Below are 10,000 nucleotides of genomic sequence, written 5' to 3' on the forward strand. Positions count from 1 at the left end.
TTCTCCTTCACACACACACACACACACACACACACACACACACACACACACACACACACACACACACACACACACACACACACACACACAAATGAACAGGCCGGCGTTCATGGACGAGTATGAGAAGTTGGAGGCGGAGTTGGCAAAGACATACGAGGTGGGCTGCGTTGTGCTTGCAGGCAATGCCGGTTTTTGCTGTGCTCTTTCGTGCCGCTGTCCTCTTCGTTGACTGCATTTAACAACGGATACACGCACACACACACACACACGCACACGCACACGCACACACACACACACCAACCCGCATCTTTCTTTCCCATTGAACAACGCTCACATCGCCCACAATGCACCACCCCATTCATCACCCCATGTGTTCCGACGACCAGACGTACATTGAGAAGTTCCGCAACATTTCGTATCTCGAACAAGAGCTGGAGCAGCACAACCGCACAGAGCAGGACAAGCTCGAGGTGCAATCACTGCGGTGGCGCAATGGGGTGGCGTATGGACTGCGAACTTGTGATGGGACTGGGGTTAGGGACGGGGATGGAGATTGTTGTGCAAGGATGTTTAATCTGAACACACACACACGCACACGTGCCATTTCGTTTGCGTTGCTTCCTACGGTGACGGACATGTGCACAGGAAACGGAGCAGCAGCTGAAGCGCATGCAGGCGAGGTTGCGAGATGTGAGTTTGGTGCTGTTTGGCACGCGGATGTTTGCGTTTAACGTGGTCTTCTTGCTCCAATCAATGCACATTATGAAATGTGTCCACACACACACACACACACATACACACACACGCACGCGCACACACACACACACACGTCTTCAAGCTGCACCATTCCCCCCCCCCACGCCACACCACACCACACCACACCACACCACACTCACGTCACATCTGCGCGACGCCGCTGCGTACAGGAGGAGATGCGGATGATGCGTGGGTCTGACGAAACGTTTGGGCTCGGCGGCGATATGGACCACAGTGACGAGGAGACGGACAGCGACGCCGATCTCGAGACGTGAGCACGGTGGCGTTTAAGTTGTTGCTTAAGTTGTTGTTGTTGTTGTTTAAGTTGTTGTTGTTGTTGTTTAAGTTGTTGTTGTTGTTGTTTAAGTTGTTGTTGTTGTTGTTGTTGTTGTTGGTTGTTGTTGTTGTTGTTGTTGTTGTTTAAGTTGTTGTTGTTGTTGTTGTTGTTGTTGTTGTGTGTTGTGTCGTTGTTGTTTTTGTTGGGTGTTGTTGTTGTTGTTGTTGTTGTTGTTGTGTGTTGTACGTTGTTGTTGCTGTTGCTGTTGTATGGTGGTGTTGTTGTTGTTGTGCATGTGTGTGTGTGTGTGTGTGTTGCGTGCAATCACAGGCGCGCGCGCAGTGTTCAATCAACTCAATTCACGCGTCCATGACCCTTTGTACCTGTGTGTTCACTGCTGCTCCGCCTCGTGCTGCGTCGTTGAAGGGAGCCGCGCGGCGTTGCGACGTACGGCAGCATGCGTGGGGGCATGGACAGCGACGAGGGGGTAAGCAGCCACTAGCAAGTGAAGACGCGTGTGCCGTTTGTTATGAGCGAGTGACTCGCTCGAGGGGAACAACGCCGTGCACCATGCTGACACACTCGTCGCTCACATGACTCCCAACACACTCGCGCACACATACACACACGCACACACAGTCTGATCTTTCTGATTCGTTTGGCGACATCGATGATGATGATGATGACGACGACCTCGGCGGTCTTGGAGACGATCTTGATGATGATCAGTCGGACCTCTCCGATGACGCGTTCTAAACACACACACACACACACACACACACACACACACACACACACACACACACACACACACACACACACACACACACACACACACACAGGTGCGCACTGTCATGTGTTCTTCTCTCTCCCGCTGGTTGAAGAGGCGCTGCTTGTTTGTTCGTTCGTTCGTTTGCTTCATTGATTTCCGAGGTGCTGTTGCCAGCCACCATCCAGTACAGAGAGCTGCACGATGACAAGTCCTTCGTGTGCATTGTGGATGACAAGCAATAAGCAATGGTCTCCCATCGCACACAGCCACGGCAATGCTTTCCAAGACCACCACTATCCACCACCACATCTCGCCGCAGGCGAATGCGTTCTTTGCACAATCCAGCAAGAAGTAACGGCCAGGCGCCCTGCCCTCTCTGCCCAAAGTCGCGTCCTATCCCTATCCCTCTCGCCCTCTAGCCCTCTCAAGATCTTCAACCCACCACACCCAAAGACCCAAGCCATCAAGATCATCACGATCAGCGCTGGCAATGGAGACGAACCCAGGTTCTTACCACCATCGCCGTCACCGCCGTCACCACCGCCACCATGACCACGCAAGGGTCGGTGTGAACACCAGCACCGCAGACCATGACCGCAGCAGCGCAGAGAGCTGGGAGGAAGACTCTCCATCTCCCAACGCAGCGTCGCCGCTCTTGCTTCACAACGACAACCACAGGCCACCGCAATCGCATCAACACCAAGAACAGCCGGAACACCAAGAACAGGAACCACTGCCGCGCCCCTCTTGGTGGGGAAGCTGGAAACTGAGGCAGAGGCCCTCACACCAACAACGGCGGTCGCCTGCTCCCATGCCCAGAACGTCATCATAACTGGACACAAGGATGGCAGCGTGTCGTTCTGGCGCAAGGACACGCTCGCACACATCAATACAGTGCGCGCTGCGCACACTTCATCCATCACATGCCTCGCTGTGAGCAGTGCTTGAGCGAACGGCAGTGTCTGGAAGCGAGGGCGGATACCTAAAACTCTGGGACGTGGAAGCACGCAATCCTCTGCATGACGACCCAATTGCGACGCAAAATCACGCTGCCCATGCCGTCACCGCGCTGTGCATGTTACGGGGCAATCGCTTTGCATTCGCCAGAAAGGATGGGAGCATCCAACTGTGGAACATGAACATGGGTACAGATCAGCGCTTCCAAGGTCGACGCAATGCCCACATCGGAGGTGTCACCTGCCTTGCCGTTACACCTGACGGCCAGCACCTGGTGTCGGGAGGGCGCGACTGTACCATCAGGGTCTGGCACGTTAACCACGACGATGACGGCGACCACGGTTTGCAGCTCCGCAACCAAATCAACACACGCGGGTCCGTGCATAATCTTGCACTGGACGCAGATGGCCAGCGCATCGTGTCCGTCTCATGGTATGGCCCGCTCCTCGTGCCACAACTGTGGGCAAGCGTGGTCACATACGTTGTCTGTGTGAGTTTGGTCTTGGGCTCGGTGGCGTTGGCGATACTGCACAGCCTGTGGTGGCTGTTCCTTGCCGCGCTCACAGCCATATTCCTCTGGCTCATCACGGGCACATCGACACAAGTGCAAATGCACGATGTGGACACCGGCCGCTTGTGCACAAGCAGGGGCCTCGTTTCCTGGCTGACAGGCTTCCATAACCCACTACGCTTCACGTTCACCAGCTATGCACGCTGCACGGTTATTGATGGGTATGTGCTTGTCTTGGATGACGACGGGCAATGCACTTTCTTCACCTGGGACGACCCCATTGACCAACTCGTTAAGATCGGCGCGCTCCAGACGCGCGTGCGCGACCAACCACCAGCTCTGTGCACCCTGTTCAGCAATGACGAACCCATGCAGCCATGTGTTATCATAAGCGGAGAGGTGCCAGCCATATTCAACATCGCAACAGCCGTCCAAGTCTTCGCCTTGCAGGCGGGTGCTGTTCGTGGGTCACAGCTGCGTTCTACTAAACGGATGTTTGAGTTTCTGAAGCAACGCGTCGTGACTGAAGGGGTATCGACACCACTCGATGATTCTCAGCTACTGGCGCGGCTCAACAATGACATGTCGGCAGAAGACTGCCTCTCGTGGGCGGAGAAGCAAGCGGATGAGAAGAAGCCATTCTACAACGTGCTGGAAGCCCTGATCTGGAAGCACGTCGTGCACGCAAACCCGGAGCGCGCAATGACGCTTCTTGCCCAGCGGCTTGAGCTGCCCCCAGTTCCCCGCAGGCTTGTGCCGAATGGCAGCATACCTCATTCGAAAGCCTGGGTGCGACACGGTGACTTTGTAGTGTTGAGGAAGGAGGTGCTGGCGCGCGCGCTTGAAGCAGGTGCCTTGGATCGAGGTGCACAACCCCACACGCGAGCATCGCTCAGGGAGATTGAAAGGGAGATTAGGCGACAGAAGAACAAGAAGGCGGAGAGGGTTGCGACGAAAGCCCTCTTGATGGATGTGCAGCACATGACACCGCTGCTGTCCGTGCTCGTGCACAACAAGGCATCCCAGTTCTTTGAGCTGCTTGCCATTCGCGCTGCCGTTGAGCACAAGTGGCGCGCGAACAAACCCCCGTTCGTGTGCGAGGCTGTTGTGCGGGTGGTGCAGCTGGCCATGCTCGTTGCCGTCTCCGTCTCCATTCGCGACTGGGAGGAGCGGTTCCTGGTCCGCCCAATATGGGAACAGGTCCTCATTATTGCGCTGTTCGTGCTTGACTTTCAAAACATCAATTCGCTTGAACTCCGCTACGACACCACCAACAATCGGTTCAGGGGAAACATCTGGACCTTGTTCAACCTCGCGCGCATCATCACCATGACCACGCTGCTGACTCTCCTTCTCATACCCAACGAGAACGCCCGCACCGCCCTGGCCTTCTCCGTGTTCTTCCACTGGATTGGGCTTTTCCAGTTCCTGGTGGCCTGGGACAAGACGGGGCCCGTTGTGCTCATGATTTTCAGCATTCTCAGAGACACGTGGCCGTTCATCTTGGTGCTCGCCCTGGTCGTTGCAGGGTCTACAAACGCCCTGTATGTGTTCCTGCATCAGCCCCACCCAAACCCTGCACTGGCTGCTTCGCCAAACCACGTCGCCGGCGCAACCGCCTCGGGCTGCCGCCCGGGTGTCAATGCTGCCGCCCCTGGGTTTGAAGACTTTGCGCAAGCCCTGTTCTCCACATCGCTGATGCTGCTGTTCGGGAACATTGACACGGGCATCTTTGACGTGGACGAACAAGGAGCGCCCGCGATGGTGCGCATCTTGTTTCTGCTTGTTGCTGTGCTGACGCTGGTGATCCTGCTGAACCTGCTGATCGCGGTGCTGTCAGACTCGTACGAGCGCATCCAAGCAACTTCGGCAAGGGAGCTCACGCTTGCACGTGGCATCATCGTGGACGCGGGCTACAACCACCCGAGTGCCCGGCTGCTCTTGCGCGTGCTGTATCTGCTCCACATTGTGTCGACATCGTCACCCGAGGCGTCAGATGAGGCAGTCGTCCTCATCCCCGCGAGTGCGGAGCAGCGGACGAAGGTGCGACCGGAATGGCAGGGCGCCATGCAAGAGATCAAGCATCGCATTAATGACTTGGAGGCGAAAGTTGATGGGAAGCTGAAAGAGGTGGACGACAAGCTCGACCGCCTGCTTCAACTGTTGGCTTGCGCAATCCTTGCGTCACATCACATCACATCACAAATCGCTGCAATTGTGTACCTCTTTTACACCTCGTTACGTCACATGTGTTGGTCTTTCTCGTCAGTTGATAGTTGTCACCTCACACGCACAACTTGCTCGCGCTTTTCACTTCCACGTGTTATGTACACGTGCCACACCAAGACTCATCACACTACAACTGAGAGAAAGTGTTTTCTCCCCCCAATGCGGCAAATCCGTATCTTCAGTTTAGCACGAGCCGCACAGACGAACATGTCATGACACATGATACATCGCAAAGCGACTGCAAATGTACAAATCTGCCAGCGTACACATGACCAGCCAGACAGACACATAATGAAGCGAGACGAAAAGCAACGCGAGTGATAAGCCCTTGCACAAGCAAGCCAAATTGAAACCGCAAGCTACCAGAAACTGTGTTTGCTTGTGAGACCAGCCAGGGATGTCTGAATCCAACCATGCGTGTGCCACTCTTGATGATCCTCGAAACTGTCTCACACCACAGAGGATGTGAAACCACCAATCCGCTTCTTGCTGGAGGCCGACGATGAACGCAACTGCAACAAAGTTGGGTGCTGCTGCTGCTGTTGTTGTTGTTGTTGTTGTTGTTGTTGTTGTTGTTGTTGTTGTTGTTGTTGTTGTTGTTGTTGTTGTTGTTGTTGTTGTTGTTGGTGGTGGTGGTGGTGTTGTTGGTGGCGTTGTTGTTGTTGCATGCGTGTGGCTTGTGCCTGCTCGTCCTCCTCATCCTCCTCCTTGAAGTAGTGGGCGGTGTGGGCAGCCCTTTCCGGGTTTGCTGCCATTGCTTCTGCAGCTGACGCCACGCCCTGTGCTGACAACGTTGGTTTGCGCGGGGAGAGTGGAGACGGCGACATGACGTTGTTTGACTGTCGCCGGTGGAGCTGTGCAGCTTTACCGGCATCGCTTCCGCTTGTCCTCTCGCTGCGTCTGCCGTGATGGCTGTGGCTGCGGCCGTCGCCACTGTTGCCGTGGCCACAGCTGCTGCTGCTCTGCCTCTGCTGCTCTGCCGCTAGCCTGATCTCGTTGGCGTTCAGGCTGAAGTAGTGCCGGTCGCTTGGAGACGAGGACCCGTGCGGCGACCGCGAGTGCGAGTGCGAGTGCGAGTGCGAGCGGTTTGTGACGGTCAGGGGCGAGCCCGAGCGCGGAGAGATGGACACCTCTTTACTGCGATCCCCGTCCCAGCCCGCACTGAGCGTGCTGCTGAATCCACTGCCGCGTCGGCTGTCCAACCCAACGGGAATGGCAAGCTTGCTTCCCCGAGAGGAGGGGATGCTGCGGCCATCGGCGGGGAGGCGGGACGCGGACAGCCGTGAGGACAGCGAGCTGCCTGTGGTGTGAACGCATTGGGAAAATTTGGGGGGGGGGGGGCGGGGAAGGGGGGAGGTGAGTGAGCGTGAGCGTGAGAGGGAGGGGGTGAGTGAGGGATGGGACAAAGTCGGTTGGTTGAAGAATTGTGTCTCGTTGTCAGCGGATGAACAAGATGGGATGAGCAGATACGCACTTGCGCGCAGCGCAACACGGACACGTGCACATTCAAACACAAGTGTACGTTGCCACAAGTGTACATTCATAACGCACACACACACACACACACACACACACACACACACACACACACACACACACACACACACGATGGCGTACTTTGCTGTGGCGCTGCGAAGAGCGACGATCGCACGTATCCGTTCAGGTCCGTGACTGTGGACGGGCGGGCCAGGGAACCGCGCTCAACATCTCCAATGTCAAACTCGTCGTCATCGCCATCACCCTCATCATCATCCGCCACATAATCGTCGTCATCATCATCTTGGTGGTGGGAGCGGCGACTGCGGCGCCCGCGGCTGATTGGACCCTCCAACTCTCCATCGCCAACATCGTCACCATCGCCGGCACCACAGCTACCACTGCCACCATCATTGTTGGCACTATCCTTGCTCGCGCGATCATGTTGGGGGTGCGAGGGGTGTGTGCTTGCCGCCGCGTCACCACGTTCCCGCATGTTCTTCATCGCCATCGCCACCGCCGTTGGTGAAGCGTATGATGCCTCCGCGTGCGTGGATGCTTCCGTGTCCGCCCGGTTGCTCGATGCCGATGCAGCCGTCACATCAGTCTTCGTTGTTGCCGTCGTTGGTGTTGTGGTGGCCGCAGCTGCTGCAGGTGTTGTTGATGACGTGGTGGTAGCGGTGGTTGTTGGCGTGTCGCTTGTGCGGCGCGCGGCTGCAGAGTCACCATCACCCGTCTCCGCCCGTGAACCAGCCGGCACCTTGTGTGTGTGTGTGTGTGTGTGTGTGTGTGTGTGTGTGTGTGTGTGTGTGTGTGTGTGTGTGTGTGTGTGTGTGTGTGTGTGTGTGTGTGTGTGTGTGTGTGTGTGTGAATATGTGAAAATGTGAATATGTGTGTATCGCTTGTGTGAGTGGGTGTTCGTCTTGTGGAAAACAGGACTCGCCAAGACCACCACCACAACAAAGCCACCACCACAATGACAGATACAGCACTTCCATGTCACACCTCCCCCGCCCCCCGCGTGACGACTTACTCGTGGGCAGGGCACGCCGAGGGTAATTGGAAGCCAGGTCTGATCCTTCTGGCTACACACGTCAATCACCTGCACAGTACCGCAACAGAAACATGCGTGAGAGATGGCGATGTGGAGCGATGTGGAGCAGCAAACAAACAATACATGAAGAGAGGCACCCTCACACCCAAATTCACACGCACAACTATGCAAATTTACGCACGCACAAGTGCACACAAATGCACGCACACATATATTGATATTGACCAACGCCACCACATGCCTACGCTTCATCCCCTTCCACTGCACCGCACCTCTGCGAGTGATGGTGCACACGGTTTGCCGTCGAGCTCAAAACAGGACCCGTTGTCCTGGATGAGCACGTGCAGAATGTCTTTGTTCTGATCGACGACAGACAGCGCGTACGCGCCGGGGCCACTGTGTTTGTGTTTGTGTGCGTGTTGTGGTTGTGGTTGTGGTTGTGTGTGTGTGTGTGTGTTTGTAAGCGGTGAGCTCACCAGTAACAGGTATGCAACACCAAACAACCAAAGCAACAAACGAAACCGCAACAACAATAACATGTAGCCACAAGTCCTCACCACCCTCCACTCCCGTCTCAGCCTCGCACTCACGCGCTGCTGTCTCTGACGAGGAACATGCCCGGGACGAGTCCATATGACATGAGACGGTCGTTTGCGTCGTCGCGGCTGAGACCACGGAAGTACCACAGGCTGTTGGCAAGGCTGCGCACAGAGTCAGACGTATCTGGCAGCTGGTTGGAGGCGATGCGCTCGCAGTCCTTTGTCAAAAAGTCGGAGCAGTCGGGGTTGAGGCGGCATGGCAGCTCTGATTCGAGGAGGGGGGGAAGTGATGCATGATGAGTTATGGATGATGAGTGGTTGATTGGAGGTTGAGGTGAGGTGGGCGCGAGAGTAAAGGTTGCCAGGAGAACGTCGCACACACACACACACGCACACACACACACACACACACACACACACACACACACACACAAACAGAACTAACAAACAAAACACATACGCGCACCGGCTGGCTGGACGCAGTGGTAGATGATGAGGTCTTGGAGGGTTCGGAAGACAAGATCCGAGTCCTTGAAGCAGACGCCACCGGGGACAGACTCAATCAGGAAATGCGTAATGCCACCATCACACTTGAGCGACAGCGCTGACGGTGGAACAACGTGATGTGACGTGATGTGGTGCGACATGATGTGGCGTGGTGTAATGCGATAGACTGTGAGGGGAGAAGCACACAGAGTCAAAATCAATGTTCACACAAACACACCACACCACACCACACAACACAACACGCAAGCACACACACAACACGACACAGAACACAGAACACACACCACACAAACATACAACATGCACACACATGCAACCTCCAACACCCCCCCCCCCGCATACCGTAGTGTCCTGGTCTGCTGGTGCTGTCACGGAGGACAAAGGCACCAGAGGGGGCTGGGTTGAGCTCGTCCTGAAGTTTCGCAACAGCGGCCTCGCGAGCCTTGTTGCTTGCGTCACGTGACGACTTGACCCACCGCTGCACCCCACTGATGACGGCGGCACCAGCCATGCGTGTGCACGTGGTTGCAGGTGTTTGGGGGGGGGGGAAGGTGTTGGGGAAGGGAGGAGAAGGTTGTGAGTGGATCCGCAAGTAAAGAGGAAACAAGGCAATACTGTTTGCATCGCAGTCAGACGAATACGCTCACAAGCAACACAAGCGCGATCAAGAAGGTACAATCCAGCAGCACCAAAGCACACTCAGACACGAAACACAGCCCCACACTCACCGGTGGATGGTGAAGAAGACGTCCTCTGATTCGTAGCCGTCGGCATAGAGAAAGTGAATCTCAGACAGCTCTGTCTCCGTGACGAGATACAGCAGTTTCAGGTCGGGCTCGTAGTTGTAAAAGGAGAGCGAGTTCATGGGCCGCGAGCACACAATGTCGTGGTTGCGTGGCTCTGTCAGCACAAGATGGTTGTC

The 10,000-nt window shown here is 55.8% G+C and overlaps 3 protein-coding genes across 3 annotated transcripts in view; 2 read left to right on the forward strand and 1 right to left on the reverse strand.

Annotated features, from left to right (window-relative positions):
* Nucleotides 1-1,860, forward strand: part of PTSG_10898 (uncharacterized protein) — a 6,135-nt gene extending 4,275 nt beyond the window's left edge. The window contains exons 6-11 of the mRNA XM_004988225.1: nt 100-157; nt 387-470; nt 646-690; nt 927-1,027; nt 1,460-1,520; nt 1,673-1,860. Coding sequence (XP_004988282.1) covers nt 100-157; nt 387-470; nt 646-690; nt 927-1,027; nt 1,460-1,520; nt 1,673-1,789 — 466 coding nt within the window. The 3' untranslated portion in view covers nt 1,790-1,860. The remainder of the gene's footprint in view (nt 1-99; nt 158-386; nt 471-645; nt 691-926; nt 1,028-1,459; nt 1,521-1,672) is intronic.
* Nucleotides 1,861-2,395: 535 nt separating this feature from the next.
* On the forward strand, nt 2,396-5,774 carry PTSG_10899 (uncharacterized protein; the record flags this gene model as incomplete). Its single annotated transcript, XM_004988226.1, has 3 exons — nt 2,396-2,555; nt 2,744-5,435; nt 5,690-5,774. The coding sequence occupies 3 exons, from the start codon at nt 2,396-2,398 to the stop codon at nt 5,772-5,774; spliced, it is 2,937 nt and encodes a 978-aa protein (XP_004988283.1).
* PTSG_13116 (uncharacterized protein) overlaps nt 5,672-10,000 on the reverse strand; it is a 15,709-nt gene continuing 11,380 nt past the window's right edge. The window contains exons 26-33 of the mRNA XM_004988227.1: nt 9,807-10,000; nt 9,421-9,566; nt 9,038-9,175; nt 8,623-8,836; nt 8,305-8,428; nt 8,012-8,080; nt 7,120-7,738; nt 5,672-6,802 (exon numbers count right to left, since the gene is read on the reverse strand). The exon at nt 9,807-10,000 is cut by the window's right edge and continues 58 nt beyond it. Of these exons, the coding sequence (XP_004988284.1) occupies nt 5,952-6,802; nt 7,120-7,738; nt 8,012-8,080; nt 8,305-8,428; nt 8,623-8,836; nt 9,038-9,175; nt 9,421-9,566; nt 9,807-10,000 (2,355 nt within the window). The 3' untranslated portion in view covers nt 5,672-5,951. The remainder of the gene's footprint in view (nt 6,803-7,119; nt 7,739-8,011; nt 8,081-8,304; nt 8,429-8,622; nt 8,837-9,037; nt 9,176-9,420; nt 9,567-9,806) is intronic.

This window comes from Salpingoeca rosetta (assembly GCF_000188695.1).
Source record: "Salpingoeca rosetta unplaced genomic scaffold supercont1.37, whole genome shotgun sequence".
NCBI classification, from domain to species: Eukaryota; class Choanoflagellata; order Craspedida; family Salpingoecidae; genus Salpingoeca; species Salpingoeca rosetta.